The 18,760-nt window shown below is 32.2% G+C and overlaps 2 protein-coding genes across 4 annotated transcripts in view; one reads left to right on the forward strand and one right to left on the reverse strand.

The window, feature by feature from the left end:
• The window catches only part of FANCL (FA complementation group L), a 78,071-nt gene extending 64,765 nt beyond the window's left edge, over window positions 1-13,306 (forward strand). The window contains exons 8-14 of the mRNA XM_007445725.1: window positions 6,944-7,094; window positions 9,282-9,365; window positions 9,935-9,980; window positions 10,058-10,139; window positions 10,958-11,074; window positions 12,386-12,457; window positions 12,760-13,306. Of these exons, the coding sequence (XP_007445787.1) occupies window positions 6,944-7,094; window positions 9,282-9,365; window positions 9,935-9,980; window positions 10,058-10,139; window positions 10,958-11,074; window positions 12,386-12,457; window positions 12,760-12,795 (588 nt within the window). The 3' untranslated portion in view covers window positions 12,796-13,306. The remainder of the gene's footprint in view (window positions 1-6,943; window positions 7,095-9,281; window positions 9,366-9,934; window positions 9,981-10,057; window positions 10,140-10,957; window positions 11,075-12,385; window positions 12,458-12,759) is intronic.
• The window catches only part of VRK2 (VRK serine/threonine kinase 2), a 94,821-nt gene continuing 88,807 nt past the window's right edge, over window positions 12,747-18,760 (reverse strand). For all 3 annotated transcript variants that reach the window (XM_007445723.1, XM_007445724.1, XM_007445722.1), the window contains one exon: window positions 12,747-13,205. In XM_007445723.1, coding sequence (XP_007445785.1) covers window positions 12,861-13,205 — 345 coding nt within the window. In that variant the 3' untranslated portion in view covers window positions 12,747-12,860. The remainder of the gene's footprint in view (window positions 13,206-18,760) is intronic.

Consider the following 18,760-nt stretch of genomic DNA (forward strand, 5'->3'; position numbering starts at 1 on the left):
CAGTGAGCCGCTTTTCTCAGAAAGCATATTTATGTTTTGTTTTAGAGATGGTTTTAAATATATAGATTTAAAGGTTTATGTAAAGAGATCAGTTGTTAAATATTTGAAAAAAATTAGTCTGTAACCTAATCCAGAAAAAATAGTTTTAATTAACTTTCTTAGTTATAATTAACTCATATAAGTTATATAATTCCTCCCAATATTTTATTATAAAATTTCAAACATAAAGAAACACTGAAAAGGTTTATGGTGAATATTCATATATACACCACCCAGATTCTATAAGTTAACATTTTCTGTACTTGCTTAATTTAACACTTATATTTCCATTTGTACCTCTTTCCGTCCATAAATCCATCTGATTTTTGAGGCCTTTCAAAGTAATTTGCACGTATCAGATCTTTCCCCCAAATACTTAAACTTCAGTATGCATACCTTTAACTAGAGTTCATTTCTTTGTAAAATTTGGGAATAATAAAATGCATAAATCCTAAGTGTATCATAAGTTTCAGTAAATGAATATACTGGTGCAGTCCATACTCAAGATGCAGAACATTACCATTATTCAGTCTCCTCTCTCTTCCCAGTAAATATCCATTGTTTTTTTTCCAACCATACCTTAGCTATGCCTGTTCCAGACTTCATATCAACAGAAGCATATAGTATGTACTCTTTATGTACGTAGGCTTCTTTCACTCAACATAGTTTTGAAATTTCCATGTTGTGACATGTATTAGTAGTTTGTTCTTTTTATTCCTGAGTAGTATCCCATTGCATGAATATACTAGAGTTTATCATTTCTCCTATTGATGGACATCTGGACTTATACCAGTTTTTGACATTTATGAATAAACTGCTATGAACATTCTTACATAAGTCTTTTTATGGACAGCTAAGTTACAAGTATGGATATATTTAGTTTTTAAAGAAATCGCCAGATCTTTTCAGAAATGGTTGTGCCATTTTATTCACTCACCCAAAGAATGTGAGAGTTCATGTTGATTTACATCCTTACCAACATTTTGTATTTTAATGTTACCTCTTAATATTAAGCTTTCTTATCTTTTATCAGAGTTTTTCTTTATCTGATTCACATGTTATTTTACATTGCATATTGTCTCCCCCCCACCCTCTAAAGAAAGAAAGAAAACTTAAGGCAGTTGCACGATAGTTTTAGTGTGATGTGAGACTGCTTATATTAAAAAATGAGGACTTGGCAATTTTTTTTTGGAAAAAAAATTTTTAGAGAACTTTTCTCCTTGCAAAATACTTACTGAACTTTGATATCAAATTTGGTCATATTATAGGGTACTTCCTTGGCATTTATGGTGATGTATATAGAATATTTAATTGCACTGTTAACATTTAGACTTTCCCCCCCCATTTTCAGTAGGGAAATCAATTGAAAATTAAGAGTTTGTGAATGATTTAACAGACAAAATAAGCAGTTGTAGAAAAATTTTTTCTCAGAGAGCTTATTGATAAAATAGTTTTAATGTCCACTTCATTAAAATTGCTAAGAGAAATGTTTCTGTGTCTCACTTTTCACCTTTTCAGACTTTATTTGGAACATAAAAATACTGTGTAAAATTTGATTATGACTTTTTAAAAATTTTATTTTTTTGAAGCGTAGCTAATTTACAGTGTTGTGTTAATTTCTGCAGTACAGCAGATATATACATTCTTTTTCATATTCTTTTCCATTATGGTTTATCACAGGATATTGAATATAGTTCCCTGTGCTATATAGTAGGACCTTGTTGTTTATCCATTCTATGCATAATAGTTTGCATCTGCTAATCCCAAACTCCCAATCCATCCCTCTCCCACCCCGCTTCCCCCTTGGCAACCACAAGTCTATTCTCTATGTCTGTGAGTCTGTTTCATAGATAAGTTCATTTGTGTCATATTTTAGGTCCCACATGTAAGTGATATTATTTGGTATTTGTCTTTCTTTTTCTGACATTCCTCACTTAGTATGATAATCTGTAGGTCCATCCATGTTGCTGCAAATGGCATTGTTTCATTCTTTTTTTATGGCTGAGTAGTATTCCATTGTATATTTATACCACATCTTTATCCATTCATCTGTCAATGGACATAAAGGTGGTTTCTAGTGTCTTGACTATTGTAAAATGTGCTGTAATGAACATTGGGGTGCATGTATCTTTTCAAATTATAGTTTTCTCCAGATATATAATCTCAGGAGTGGGACTGCAGGATCATATGGCAAATCTATTTTTAGTTTTATGAGGAACCTCCATACTGTTTTCCATAGTGGCTGCACCAATTTACATTCCCACCAACAGTGTAGGAGGGTCCCCTTTTCTTCACACCTTCTCTGGCATTTATTGTTTGTCAATTTTTTAATCATGGCCATTCTGACTGGTGTGAGATGGTACACCTCATTGTAGTTTTGATTTGCATTTCCCTAATAATTAGCAATGTTGAGCATCTTTTCATGTTGCCCATCTGTATGTCTTCTTTGGAGAAATGTCTGTTTAGGTCTTCTGCCCATTTTTTGATTGCACTGTTGATTTTTTGATATTGGGTTATATGAGCTGTTTGTATATTTTGGAAATTAAGTCCTTGTTGATCAAATCACTTGCAAATATTTTCTCTGACTCTGTAGGTTGTCTTTTTGTTTTGTTTATGGTTTCCTTTGCTGTACAAAAGCTTGTAAGTTTGATTAGGTCCCATTTGTTTATTTTTGCTTTTATTTCTGTTGCCTTGGGGGACTGATGATGACTTTTAGGATTTGAAATTCACTTTTTCTGTAATTATCAACTGACTTCTAGTTTCAGGGTGGTTGTTTCATGGGTTTTTTGTTTGTTTTTATTTTGCTGTCATTTTCTTTTTAAAAAACATACCTTTTCTGTTTAAAATACAGAGTTAGCATTTTAAGCAGAGCTATGTTTAGGATGTTATTTACATTCAAGCATACAAGAAATGGACAGTGTGTTTGGGGGTACTTACTTTCAAATGAAAGATACCACGTGACAGCATTTTATGACTTTCCTTGGATTTTCAATGAAATAGTTAATTATAGATTTTAAAATATAGATATAGATGGAGAGAGAGAAAGGAGAGGGACACTACTGACTTTTAAAAAGAGTTGTCTCTTCAACAAATAGTGTTGGGAAAATTGGATATCCATATGCAAAAAAGTGAAATTAGACGCCTACCTCATACTGTATACAAAAATCAACTCAAAACTAATTAAAAACTTGAACATGAGACCTGAAACTGTAAAACTACTAGATGAAAACATAGGGGAAAAGCTTCTTGATATGGTTTTGGCAGTGATCTCTTAAATATGACACTGGAAGTACAGGCAACAAAGCAAAAATAGACAAGTGGAACTACATCATACCTTTAAAAGGCTTCTGCACAGTAAAGGAAACAATCGACAAAATGAAAAAAGCGGCCTATGAAATGAGAGAAAATATTTGCAAACTATCTGATAAAGGGTTAATATCCAAAATATACAAGGAACTCCTGCAACTCAACAGCAAAAAACAAATAACCTGATTAACAAATGAGCAAAGAACTTGAACATACGTTTCTCCAAAGAAGACATACCAGTGGCCAACCAGTATATAAAGAGATGCTGAACATCATTAATTATCAGGGAAATAAAAATCAAAACTAAAACATGGTATCATGTCATAGTTTTGATCTGTTAGGATGGCTATTATCAAAAACAAAACAAACCAGCAAACACTCCCACAAAGTAGCAAGTATTGGCAAGGATGTGGAAGAACTGGAACCCTTGTACATTGTTGGTGAGAGAGTAAAATGGTGCAGCAACTATGGAAAACAGTATGGAGCGTCCTCAAAAAAGTAAAAGTATAACAACCATATGATCCAGCAATCCCACTTCTGGGTATATTCCAAAAGAACTGAAATCAGAGTCTTGAAGAGATACCTGCACTCCCATGTTCATTGTAGTGTTACTCATAATAGCAAAGATATGAAAAAATCCAACTGTCCATCTGTTTATCTGTCATAAACAGATGAATGGGCAAAGAAAATGTGGTATATACAAGATAGCTTTAAAAAAGAAGAAAATCCTGCCATTTGCAACAATATGGATGAACCTGGAGGATATTCTGCTAAGTGAAATAAACTAGTCACAAAAGGACAAATACTGCCATGATTCTACTTATATGAAATATCTAAGTCAAACGCATAGATACAGAGAATACAGTAGTGGTTGCCAGTGGCTGGCAGCTGGGTGAAATGAGGAGTTGGTATTCAGTGGGTACAGAGTACTAGATGAATAAGTTCTAGAGATCTGTTGTACAATACAGTTAACAATGCCATAGTGTGCACTTAACAATTTGTTGAGAGGGTAGATCTCATGTTAAGTGTTTTTAGGGATCTCATGTTAGAGATCTCTTGTTAAGTTTTGGCTATATCTATTACCTTGATTATGGTGATGGTATTATGGGTATATGCATATGCCCAAACTCATCAACTTGCACATTAAATATGTGCAGTTCTTTGTATAATCAATTATACCTCAGTAAAGCTGTTAAAAATGCCAACATACTGTCCATCAATTGGTTTATTATGTTTGCATCTAGTGATTAATGACTTTTATTGTAAGCAAAGAAATTACTGTATTATTAGACTTACATAGTACAGAAGTCAATTTAGTTACAATAGGGGGCTATGTCTAAAGGAAGAAAATTCAGTTAGAAGGTTGTTTTAGTAATCTACTAAATCTATGCTTAGATTCCTGGCTTGGGCAGTAGGGAGCGGGAAGGGAATTTTTCTTTGGGAAGATGATGAGATCAGTTTGGAACCATCCAATTATGGTGTGCGTCTTAGACAGCCATATAGATGTTATCTATATAGAAATGGCTGAGTAGGTCTGGAGTTCTCCATCTGGCTTAAAAAAATTTGGGAATGATCATAGGGAACATGGTTACTGAAGCTTGGAGTAGTAAATAAACCCACAGAAAGTATTTCAATTTACTTTAAACATATCTATGTATACATATTAAACAATATTAATTCTAAGCCATGATAAAGAACTGTGGTTTTAATCACTAACGATAACATGAAACATAATTTGCAAGGTACTTATAAATAATGGTGGCCAAATAGAATGGTGGTCATCAGTGATTATTTTCTTACGTCAAATAGTTCAGTTTACTTAAACAAATATTTATTGAACAGCTCTTGGAACTTGTGTTGCTTTTATTATGTGGTAGTATCACAAAGACAAATATCACTTGGAGAAGAACTGCACTTAAAACAGTTTATTGTAAACCAGGAAATTATAGTATCAGGTTTGCAGAATACAAAAATCAGCTTAATCACAATATAAATAATGGGCTTTAGGGGAATATGACTAGAGGGGAAAAAAAGTCCAGTTAGAATGTTGGTTTGAATGGTTTTAAGAGAGGGACTGATCTGTTCAGGTTTATATTTTAAATAGGGTACTCTGCCTGAAGGTTGTTTAAGTCAAGGATGGCAAGTCTGAATATGGAAATAAGAATAGGGGATTATTTTAATAATATATAATAATACTAGGATTAATAGAGTTATCAAGAAATATGTTAAATATGGACTTACGTCTTATGTTAACTTACAGAATTTATTAGGTATCAGAGGAAATCTACAAGGACCAAAGCTGCTTTCTTATTTGGGTATGTAAAGAATGGTGGTGCATTCAGTGAAAGAGGAAATGAAAGTGCAGCTCACAGTTAAACAAAAAAGAAACACTTGGGTATTTAGTTTGCTGATTTCTGGTATTCTGGCATCTAAACTTGTGGATGAGTATGGTATACTAGAAGAGAATATTCTACCCTCAATATACTAGTAATAAAAGGTTATTTTTACTCATTAAGCTCTAGTTCCTACTCTTAACTTTTTTCTGTGTATAGAAGAAGAGTTGAAACTGCTTTGGTGAATCTGAGCTATGAATCCATCTACGTGTACACCCTGACTGAAGTGATTAGATGAAACGGGTTTTCCTTAAGTACATAAGTACAAAATACATGTTTAAGGAAGTGAGTTCTTTCTTTCCATCTTACTCAGGGTGTGTCATATTCTTGAATTGTTGGCTTGTATCAGTTATTTTGGATGAATACATTTGATAGGAGCCAGCAGTTTTTCAGTGACTTTTTTATATGTTTTGCTTGTTTGAAACAGTAAATAAAATCCTTAATTCTTTTTAAAACTGTTTTAGTTTTGATGGCTTTTTATATAAAATATTTAGTAAATAGTTGTATCTTTTAACCATACCACATTATTTTATAAGAAACTCTTGACTTTATGAATTGATTTTTAAAATCAATGATGGCTTTAGTTCTTGTCATTTAGTGAAAATGTATTTAATTCCCATAAAGGATTAATGCCTGAAATACTGAATTCAGAGACTGGCTAAAAATTTAACATCAAAAGAAACCCTGTTTGTAATTTCTGTTGAATTCTTTAAAAGTGTGTAAAACCGTTTCATACTCTTTGTCTAATTAAGTCTGCAAAGTTATTTATTAACAGTGTGTAAAAGTAATTTAATCATATTACAAATAGCACTGCATTTAACTTGATAACTGAGCGAAAATAAAAATATTTTCATACTAAAATTGTAGACACTATGCTAAATATATATTGTATGTTAATAATAGTAATTATTAATACAAGGTATACCTTTCCATATAGTACAAAATGCATCATAATATGGTTTTTAAAAAGCAATTCTTTCTTGATAAGTGCACAGTCCAGTGACAATCAAAAAAGAATTCTGTTCATACTAATAGTGGTGGAGAGATATGAAGCAGGGAGAGTTGACTGTTGTTTACTAGAGTCTAGTTTTAGCTGAAATGAAACAGAGCTTAAAACTTGTAAACTGAGTTGTATCCTAAGTGAAAGATAATCCACTATTGATAGTGTCATACAGTTGATTCGGCTTTCGTCTGTCTTTTCACAGAGCTCCTTAATAAGCATTCATAGTCAGTTTTTGGCAGCACTGGAATCACTGAAGGCATTCTGGGATGTTATGGATGAAATTGATGAGAAGACTTCGGTACTTGAGCCGGAAAAACCTACAAGGAGTGCTACAGCACGCAGAATTGCATTAGGTAGCGTAAAAGAGGATTAAGGAGTTTTTTTTTTTTTTAAAGGTGTTTGATTGTATTCTGTATTACTTAGGAAAATGAATCTAAGATGACATTGGACTCTTAGATGACTTTTTTTGTATGAAGTCAACTATTAAAACTTTGGGAGATGAACTATGATTTCTTTTATTACTATGTATTTAAATGTAAATATTTCAAGTAGAAAGGGCAAGTACTGAGGTGTTTCATTACAAAAGGTGATGATCTAATCCATGGAAGTAGCATTCAGAGACAGTATTTAATTAGCTTTCAATTAGCACAGAAATTGTGGAGTAGATTTTTCAAAACTTCCATTACTTAGGAAAAAAACTGTTAGAAATAATGAAGTCTTCATTCGTGAAACTAGACAAGTTCGAACAAGTTTGGAAGTATTTTCTGACAGAAATATAGAGGAGGGTAAAAGAACCTGAAGTGGGCCATGCACACCATTGAAGAGTAAAAAGAAAGCTTTACAAAATAATAATTGAATATATTTTAAGTATTTAATTTACTATAAATATATGAAATTAATAAGATGTGGAATAACCATAAATATCATCCTGGAAATATTACCATATTCTCTTTACTACGAGATGATTGTTTTATGTATTCTCATTATGAGCAAGCAATACATGAAGTCAATTTTAAAGCTCAACCTCTCAAGATTTTAGATGCTTTAAACTATATTTGAGTTCACAGTAAATACTATATAGTTATGAAGGAGATTTTGATATTTTGATGTGAATCATATCCGAATTAGTTTCTACCCGGGCATAATAGATTATCTGGGGGCGGGGGGAAAGTGACATGTTACTACGAGAAGAGGAAAGTATAATTGCGCAGCAATTCTGCAGACAGTACTATTACTTATCAAGTTTGACAAAAGTCTTAACAGTGTTTAATTTGGAATAATTAACCAAGTTATGGTATATTTGTGAACAAGTAGATACTAAAATGTTTTCTTCAAAGAAGTGTAGTAATTTATTATCTTAATGGCCCCATTAAAATAATTATTTCTCTTAGGTTATGATTAAATGTACTTATTTCTCATTGTTCAGCGTAAACAACCTGGTATTTATTCACTCTCCCTATATTTACCTTTTAGCTCCTTTTTTTTCTTCAGGCATTGATTTGCCCTTTTAGGACCAGGTTTTTAGCAAATTAATCAAAAGATTAGTTAATACGACCATTGTTGTTAAGTGAAAGTACTTTCTGGAGCCATTAGATGACATTGCTAAAGGCTAACATGGAATATGTGTTCGTGTAAAAAATGCATTAACCAATGAAATTATTAATTAACTTTTTGTAATTTTGTTTTTCTTATTGAATTTCCTGGACTTACTTTTTTATTTTACTTGATTACCTCTTTCTGCTAGATCTGTAATAATTGTATTTATATTGTTGCCAACCTGAGCCAGAGGATTATTCTATAGTGTATAGAATTTATCAAGACATTTTTACCATAAAAATGAAATCCAAATTAAGCTTAAACAACCACACTATGTACCTGCAAAAAAAAGCAATAAAATTTCTGAAATTTGTACATACTCTAGTACAGTTAAAATTTATAAAAGAATTTAGTGCCAAGTAGAAATAGCTTTTCCTTAGATTCTGTAAACTGTTCATTGTTTTTGTTATTAAATGAACAGTTTCCAAAAATTTAATATGAATTGACCCCTTTGTTAACTTATCCAGGAAGGCTTCACAGGGAGATTAAGATTTGAGTTTTATAAAAAAACATTTTCTTTTATGTTTGTTCTATTACTTTTCAAGAATATTACAGTATCATTTAGATTATTTCTTAAAGATGTGACTTGTAATTTTTATATATTAAAGATTTTTATCACTCCATAGAAAATTTTTATTCAAACTTTAATGCAATTCTGACCAGAATTCGTATCTAAATTAATTATATTAACTTATGGATTGGCTCTGTTTTTTGAAATTTGGGATCCCCAAATCTTTAGTCATGATCAAAATTTTCAAATTACTTTTTTGTTAAATTATAAATTAGTAGTATATTTACCTTTATTAAAAAACTATATATATATAATACAATTAGTTAATCTTTCCTTGGGTATACAATGAAATAAGTACCCAGACAAATATTCCTTTATTTTTTGTTTCATTCTCTGTTCTACTTCTAAAAGCTTTAATATTCTTTTATTCTAGGGAATAATGCTTCGATAAATATAGAAGTAGACCCCAGGCATCCTACTATGCTTCCTGAGTGCTGTTTTCTTGGAGCTGACCATGGTATGAGATCTCAGGTTTAAATGTTTTTAACAGAATTATAAAATATTTGTCTACCACTGTAGACAAATAATTGTAATTAAATATTATCAAATTAAATATTATAAATATTTATTGTAATTAAATATTGTAATTAAATATTATTCTAACATATTTATATTAATGGTAAACATCTTAAATGAAAATGTCTCATTATGAACTGTGTACTTCAGTGTTTTTTTAATATATAATATATATGATTTAGATTTTCTAATCACGTACTTAGGAAACAAATCTTGTAATTAACAAATATTATGTATATTTCAAAGTTGCTAATAGATTAGATCTTAAAAGTTTTCATCAAGAGTAAAAATCTTTGTAACTGCATGATAGATGTTAACTAAACTTGTAATCGTTTTGCAATATATACATATACCAAATCACTATGTTGTACACCTAAATCTGTAATACAGTGTTATCAATTATAGCTCAATAAAAAGAGACAAATTCTGTGCCAAATGTGACTTTACAAAATGAGAGCAGCAAACCCTAAATTTTTAAAACTTTTTTTTTTTTTTTTTTAATATTTGAAGTGGTAAAACCCCTGGGAATTAGGCTGAGCAGAAACATACATTTGTGGTAGGTATCTTTGCAATATAATTGTTACTTTTCTATGATTTTACAAATTTAATAACAGGTTTTTTTCATGTTTTCAGGGATCCAGAAAATAGTCTGTTACAAAATTTGAAAGATGTTTTAGAAATTGATTTTCCAGCTCGTGCTATCCTGGAAAAATCTGTAAGTCTTATCAGTGCTTTGATATTCCAAATAGCGTTGCATAATGAAAGTCAAACGTTCTTTTAGGCACCAGAGAAAAAGGAGGCTGAAAGGGAAGGAATCGGAAGAATATTATAACGGACTTCTGAACTGCAAGCGGCAGTTGCATCAAAGAACTTGTTAACCTTTGATTGGTGGTTATAAGTGTACTTTTTTCATGGTCATTGTAGCAGTAAAGTGATTAATGACATCTTTATTATTAAAAATAGGGGAAAGGGCCAGTGTAGCTAATGAGATGTTTGGATTTTCTATACTATATGGATGACTGAAATAAAGTTCTAATTAGCTTGAAACAAGTGTTTGTGAAGGTTGGCAGAATTGACTTTTGACAAAGCTGCTAAGAATGTAGACTACTAAAGTGGTGGGGATGTTTTTGTCTTTTTCCTTTAGTTGCAGAATTTTGAAGTTTAGTATAATCACCAGCTAATGTCAGTTCCTGTCTTTGCATACTGCAGTGGCATTATACTGATGTACATAGTGGGAATAGTAGTACTTAAGCCCCAAACATCTTGTGAGCCAAAAGCAGAATCTGTTTTTTAGTATATGTATATTATTTATTGGATGAAAAAGCCAGCCCTCTCTTACAGATAGCTTTTCTAAGGTGTTAAATAGTGATGTGACTGTATTTTCTGTAACACAGCAATATAGTTACCTTTATAAAAATTTAATAGTATCTAATAAATACCATATTATGCACTTTTTAATTTCACCTTGTGTATTCTTATAAATATTTCTTTTTTCCCACCACCCCATCCCCCAATATTTCTTTTCTTTTGAAGGATTTTTCTATGGATTGTGGAATTTGTTATGCCTATCAACTTGACGGTGCCATTCCTGATCAAGTGTGTGATAATTCACAGTGTGGACAGCCTTTCCATCAAATATGTTTATATGAGGTAAAAATAAAAACATCAGTAAGACTAACAGCATAGAAAATATGCATATTTGAAATCTAAACAATCTAAAATCTGTTTAGTCAATAGTGATCTTTTATTGCCATTATCTCCTTTAACAGTTCATTCCAAATGTGTATTTCATTTCTTCGTGGTTACTAATGAATTTATAAATGTCCTAAAGTATCCAAGAAGTGGGAAAATGTATCTAGGATATACTCATGGACTGTTTATTGATGCATAACAAATTAAACTGATGGACCATTGGAATCTTTCTATAAGTATCTCATGTAACCACAATGCAAACTCTGTAAACTCATCCAAGGAGGAGTAATGGTGGCAATAAGGTGAAAGGGAGCTAGTACTGTAGAGTACCTATTACTTCTTCAGGCTATATTTAAGTATAGAATAAATGTAATAATCCTACTTTTGATATTGAGAAGAATGCATTTTATGATCTAAATGACTCACAACACTCTTAGTCAATGACACTGTTTACTGTATACATGAGAAGTCTGCTTTCCTTCCTGTCTGCAGTCACTTGCTCTCTAGCATTCCTCTTAGGGCGCAATGGACATACGACCAATGTATGTGCATCTATATACAAAATGACTTGCAGCTTTCAGTTTTTAAAAACTTCCTTAATATTACCTCCTGATTTTTGTGATTAGAGATAGCAGCTGGTGCTAGCTGCAGTTTAACAGTGGAGAATTTAGGTAGAGATGTCAATTTACCTTATATAAAATCATAAAATACTAGGTCTAATTATAGAGATACTCTTAAGGGAACATGTGCTTTCTTTTGTAATAATGAAAATTCATTTAATTTTTAAAAATGGGTTGCCTCCTGCTTGTAATTAATGGATTGAGAATTAACCCTACTATTGGTGATTAAGATCAGAATTAAGACCTAAATTTTAAAGAGCCTAGGATATCTTTTATAGCAGGAGTTCTTAATTTGTGATTAATGGATTTAGGGAGGGTCTGTGAACCCCATGGAGTTATTTTTGTGTACATCGTTCTGGGTTAGAGAAGGTGCATACTTTTTATCAGATTCTTAAAGGGGTCTATAATTTGCTTATAAATCAGTGGTATAGACCTTGAAATCCATACTGGTTTCCCCTTGTTATTCAGCATTTTAGTAGTTTGGTATTGGCTCAGGAGATGTTCCTCTCACTCTTGCAAAAGAAAATTAAGAAGGCAAACCATCTGGCATAGACATATAATGCACTCAAAAAGAAAAATTTATTTGGAGTACCTGTAATATGTAATCACGTTGACACTGCTCCCTTTCTTCTCTTTTTAAAATCTTCAGTGGTTGAGAGGACTACTGACTAGTAGACAGAGTTTTAACGTCATATTTGGTGAATGTCCATATTGCAGTAAGGTAAGCAAATTATTAATCACATTTCATAAAATGTGCCTAGCTTTTAGTAATATGTTTTAGAAGATAGCTATATAGTTATCAGCTTACATAAAATTTTTGGAAACATCTGTCAATCTATGTATTTAAAAAAAAATTTCTAAGATAAATTGTCCCTATTAACATTTTAATGTTCAGATTTCTCCTTTGATCAAAAAAAAGTTAACCCCTTTTCTAGATTTCCTAGGTGATCTGAACCTTAAAAAGTATTTTCCAAACTCTCTCATTACACCATCTCTAATATAAAGCATTCCTCTTTTTATAAGCCACTTACCTTGAAAATGTCTGGGAGAAAAGCCTGAAATAATGCAACATTTCTGTGAAGAACTGGAAACTTAAATTAGCAAAAGGATTTTATTTGATATCTTTAGAGAAAATATAAAGCAAGACATACTAATATCAAAAGAAGAAGAATGGTGAAGCCATAATAATATACATCTGCCTTTATCTCTTCACTAAGAGTAAACTGGGAAATTGTAAGCCAAAATCCTGTAGAACTGTCTAATTCTGTGACCTCCATACCAGTTGCAGAGGTGTCCGTGTACCAAGATGGAGAGCTTGACTTGTTGAACATATCTGGACTGGTAAAATCTTGATGGGGTTTATAAAATGAATTGGGGGACTGTATACAGCTGGATTTTTGTGGAGACCTTTTTACTCCATTCAGAAATTCTTGAGACTCACAGTATTTTTGTCTTCTCCTTGTGCTTTCCTATGAGAAAATACATATGTGTTTGTTAGGTTTGAGTTATCCAAGTGTTTATTTTGTGTACTCTATAAGAATGCTAAATAAAATTTGTTACACAAGATCAAGTTTTTATGTGCTTTTTATTTTTCCCGAGAAGTTATTTTTAGATTCTTGATTTTAAGTGTTTATAAAGTACTTACCAGCATCAAACGACCAAATCTGGTTAATATGATTGATTGCTTCTTTTAAACCAAGAAGTAGGCTATTTCTTAAATAATTTATAATCTAAAAATAGGATAGACTATGAAAAAATGAATTTTTTGGCAAGAAGAAGAAACAGGCTTAATCTTACGGGGATAAGACAGTAATAATTAGAAGGATTTTTGGTCGGTAATAATTAAAGAAAGATACTAGAACCACTGGAGCAAGATGGTGGTGCAAGTGCTGTGCACCCACAGACTGGCCTTAGCTAGTGGCCTGCCCCCCTGTAGCCTCCTGCCGGAGCACCAGAGATTGACCGACATCTTCCCATAACAGACCTCGAGAAGACAGCTGGTAAAAATCTTTATTTGTCCAGAAGCTTATCTAAGAAAAGATGATGCTCACCCTAATCTCCTAAGCAAAAAGGAATCAAGCAGTTTATACAAATTACAGTTTCACTGTGTCAAAAGAGATGTCTCGAAGGCTCTTTAGCTTTTCCATTAAAAAGAAATAAATTATTGAGATAACTATAAACTACTCTTTACTGCCTGAGAGCTAACAAAGTCACATGAATGCAGTTTTCCTAAAGTTTTGTCAGCTTAATTCACTAAAGGCAAAATGAGTTAATGGTTACTCCAGCAGGCCCATAAAGCATTGTTCTTGCACAAAGAAAAAGAAATATACCATCAAATCATATTTCTAAAGGCTGAGAGCCACAGGCAAGCTAACCTAAACTGCATTTACATATAAGTTACATGTAGAAGTGGATGATCTAGTTAATCCCCGTCTAGGTAAGAACAGAAGCCAAACTACTAAAATTTCAAGATAGAATCATCTCTTGTGCGACCTAAATACCTTACCTCTCTTTAAGCAACAACAAATGATGTCAAATGGGAAGGTACTCATCAAAGGATTTAACCACCAGCTGTCTTCAGTTTACTGAGAGCTGTGATTGGGAGAGGCAGTCTGGCTAGGGTTGGAAAACTGTGGCTCATTGGCTAGCTGCCTGTTTGTGAGTAAAGTTTTACTGGTACATAGCCCTACTGACCACCATTGCCTTGCATTAAGCAAGGGACAGCAAAGAGGCAGCAGCTCACAATCCTCCTTACTAGAAAACATCAGTCTTAGTAATTAACAGAGAACTAGACAAAAACAGCAAGGTTAGATCACACAAACCAATGGGATCTAACTGATATTTATAGAGCATTCCACCCCAAAACAGAAGAGTACATGTTCTTTTCGATCGCAATTGGAATATTCACCAAGATAGACCATATCCTGGGGGTTATGTAATAAACCTTAACAAATACAAAATTATACAAAGCATGTTCTCAGATAATAATATAAATTAGAAATCAGTAACAGAAAATCTTTAAACATTTGGAAATCAGACAACACACTTCTAATAACCAAGACATCAAAAGTCTCATGGGAAAGTACAAAATTAAAATACAATATATAAGGATTTATGGGATGCAGTTAAAGTGGGGCTTAGTAGGTCATTATAGCATTCAATGCTTATATTAGAAAAAATAGAGGTTTCAAATCAGTAGCCTAATCTTCCACCTGAAATAGAAAAAGAAAAGGAAAATACACCTAAATCAAGCTGAAGGAAAGAAGTAACAGGAAAATCTTCAAACATTTGAAAAATTTAAAAAACTCCTGAATGGGTCAGAGACCCAAGAGAAACTTAAAAATATATTGAACTGAATGAAAATGAAAACGTATCAAAATATATGGGACATGGCTAACACAGTGTTAGAAGGAAAATCTCTTAATACTGAATACTTATATTAAAAAAGAATTCTCAATTCAATAACAGGCTTGTTTCTACCTCAAGCAACTAGAAAAAGAGAAAAGAAATACATAGCAGAATGAAGGAAATAAAAATAAGAGCAGAAATCAATGGAACTGACAAAACAAAAATAGAGAAAACTCAAACAAAAGCTGGTTCTGTGACCAATAAAATTGATAAACCTGACCAAAAAAGAGAGAAAACAAACTACTGATATTTGGAAAGAAATATTACGATAGGCTTCAATTCCATTTAGAGAATTTAAATAAAGGAATACTATGAACAGTTCTACAAATAAAAATGTAACAGCTTGGACGAAATAGACCAATTCTTAGAAAAGCACAAATTATCAAAAATAACTCAAGATGAAATAGATTAGGGGGTGGTAAACTGTGGTCTGCAGGCCAAATCCAGCTCAACACCTGTTTTGTAGAACCTGCCACCTAAGAATGGTTTTTACATTTTTAAATGGCTGGAAAAAATACTTTGTGACACTTGAAAATTACATGGAATTCAAATTTCAGTGCCATAAATGTTCTGCTGGAACTCAGCTATACTCATTTGTTTACCTATTGTATATGATGCTTTTGCACTACAATGCATAGTTGAACAAAAGAGAGACCATATGACTTGTAAAACCTAAATATTTACTGTCAGGCTCTTTATAGGAAAGTCTGTCCACTCTTGAAATAGATAATCTGAATAGTCTTAGTAAAGAACTTGAATTCATAGTTAAAAAAGGAAAAGAAATCTCTAGGCCCAGACCGTTTCACTGGAGAATTCTCTAAAACATTTAAAAAGAAACACTAATTCTATTCAATCTCTTCCAGAAATTAGAAGATGTCTCAGCTCATTTTATGAAGCAAGCATTACCTGATTCCAAAACCAGAAAAAGACAATAAAATAAAACGAAAACTACAGACCAACAGTCTTCATTAGAGATGTAAAAGTCGTCAACAAAATACTAACAAACTGAACCCAATGACAAATGAATAACACGCCATGACCAAGTGGGGTTGATTCAAGGAATGTAAGAGTGTTTCAGTATTCACACATCAATCAGTGTCATCCACCACAGTAACAGTAGAAAGGTGAAAAATCATATGGTCATATTAATAGATATAAAAAAGCATTTGACAATATTCAACACCCATTCATAATAACTCTCAGTACACTAGAAATGGAGGGGAACTTCAACTTGATAAAGAACATCTACCAAAAATCTACAGCTAACATCATACTAAATGGTGAAAGGCAAAAAACTGGAAGAAACTCATATGTTCTTCAACACTATATCCATACCTCAGAATACTACCTAGCAATAAAAAGGAATGAACTATCAATAGATGCAAAATTTGCATGGATCTCACGGGTGTTACAGTGAAAGAAAGCAAGCCAGTCTCAGCAAGTTACATAGTGTATAATCTGATTTATACTGACATGCTCAAAATGACAAAACTATAGTGATGCAGAAAAGACCAGTGCTTTCCATGGTTTAGGATTGGGGAGACAGTGTCACTATAAAGCAAAATGAATAAAGTTACCATTATCAGGAATGGATAAAGAAGACATTAAAAGTATAACAAGAGAATATCATGAACTACATAGTGCTGACAAATTTGACGGGTTAAATGAAATGGACAAATTCCTTGAAAGATCAAATTACCAAAACTGACACAAGAAGAAAATCTAATAATCACTATTATCTGTGATAGAGAGTAAATTCATAATTTGAAATTTTACTACAACAAAACTCTAGACCTAGATACTTTGCTTTCTAAACTGTCATTTTTATGAAAGGCAAATCTTACTGAGACATTTTCTGAAAATAGACACTTCCCTCTAATGTAACTTATACAATGACTGGAAAACAAAACCATACAAGGATATTGAGAGAAAAGAAAATTTACCGACCACTATCTCTCAACAATGTAAATATAAAAATCCATAACGGAAAAATAGCAAATTGCATTCAGTATGACAACGCATCACGACTAAATGGAATTTACTCCAGAAATAAAATGTTAACATTCAAAAATGAATGCAATTCATTATACTAGTAAAGGTGAAAAAATCATACGATCATCTCAACACATCCCCCAAAACAACTTAATACCCATTCATGACTAAAATTTATTCTTCAACAAACTATAAATACAACGAAATTTCCTCAGCCTGATAAAGGGCATTTAGGAAAAACCTACAGCTAACATCATACTTAATGGTGAAAGAATGAATGCTTTTCCCCCTAAGATCAGGAACAAGGATGCCCACTCTCATTACTATACTGAGTAGTCAGTATAGTATTGGAGGTCCCAGCAGGTGTAATAAGACATGAAAGGAATAAATGAAAGGCATACATGTTGGAAAGGAAGGATAAGAATACTCTATTTACAGACAACATGATTGATGATGTAGAAAATCCTAAGAATACAAAAGAACTACTAGAACTAATCAGTGAATTTTAGGAAGATCCCAAGACACAAGGTCAATATACAAAATCAATTTTATTTCTATATACCAGGAACAAGTAACTGGAATATAAAATTTTTGAAAAAATGACATATACAATAGGATTAAAAACCAAAATATTGAGAAATACTTTTAATAGAAGATGTATAGGATATCTACACTAAAAACTACAAAACATTGTTGAAAGAAACAAATAGAAGTATCAGGTTCATGCACTGGAGAACTCAATGTTGTTGGGATTTCATTTCCCTTTAAACTGATCTTTAGATTTAGTATAGTCCCAATTAAAATCCCATTGTGCTGTTTAGTGGGAACTGACAAGGTGATTCTTACATTTTATGGAGGGCACCAGGAACTAAAATGGCCATGGCATCTTTGAAGAAAAGAAAGGGGTTGAAGGACTTAAACTACCTAATTTCAGAACTTGCTATAAATCTACAGTAATTGATACAGTGTGGAATAGATTGATAGAAAAGAGAGTCCAGAAATAGACCCATGCTTATATAGTCAGCTGAGTTCTGAAAAAGGCTCCAAAGAAATTTAATTAGGAAAAGGAAAATCTTTTTAAGAAATGGTACTGGGGTAACTGGCTTTCAATATGGAAGGAACCTCAACCCCTATCTCACACCATACGCAACTGATTTGAGACGGCTCATAGACCCAAATATGAAAGCTAAAACTATAAGCCTTCTAAAAAATATATAGCAAAATAACTTTGTGACCTTGAGGTAGGCAAAGATTTCTTTACAGAAAAAAAATAAATAAATTGATAAATTGAATTTCAAATAAAAACAAATACTTCCTGCTCATCAAAGACTCTGTTAAGTAAATGAGTAGGCAGGCTGCACACTAGGAGAACATATCCACAATATAGACATTGGACAGGAGACTTATATGTGGAATATATAGAGAATTCCTACAAGTTAATAATAGAAAGACAATCATTCAAATAAAAATGGATAAAACTTGAAAAGACACTTCACAAAAGAAGGTATATGAATGGGCAGTCAGCACAGGAAAAGGTGCTCACAATTATTGGTGATAATGGGAATCACCATGAGATACTAATATACACACGTTGACTAAAATTAAGACTGACAAACACCAAATA

This window comes from Lipotes vexillifer, unplaced genomic scaffold (assembly GCF_000442215.2).
Source record: "Lipotes vexillifer unplaced genomic scaffold, Lipotes_vexillifer_v1.1 scaffold838, whole genome shotgun sequence".
Lineage (NCBI taxonomy): Eukaryota > Metazoa > Chordata > Mammalia > Artiodactyla > Lipotidae > Lipotes > Lipotes vexillifer.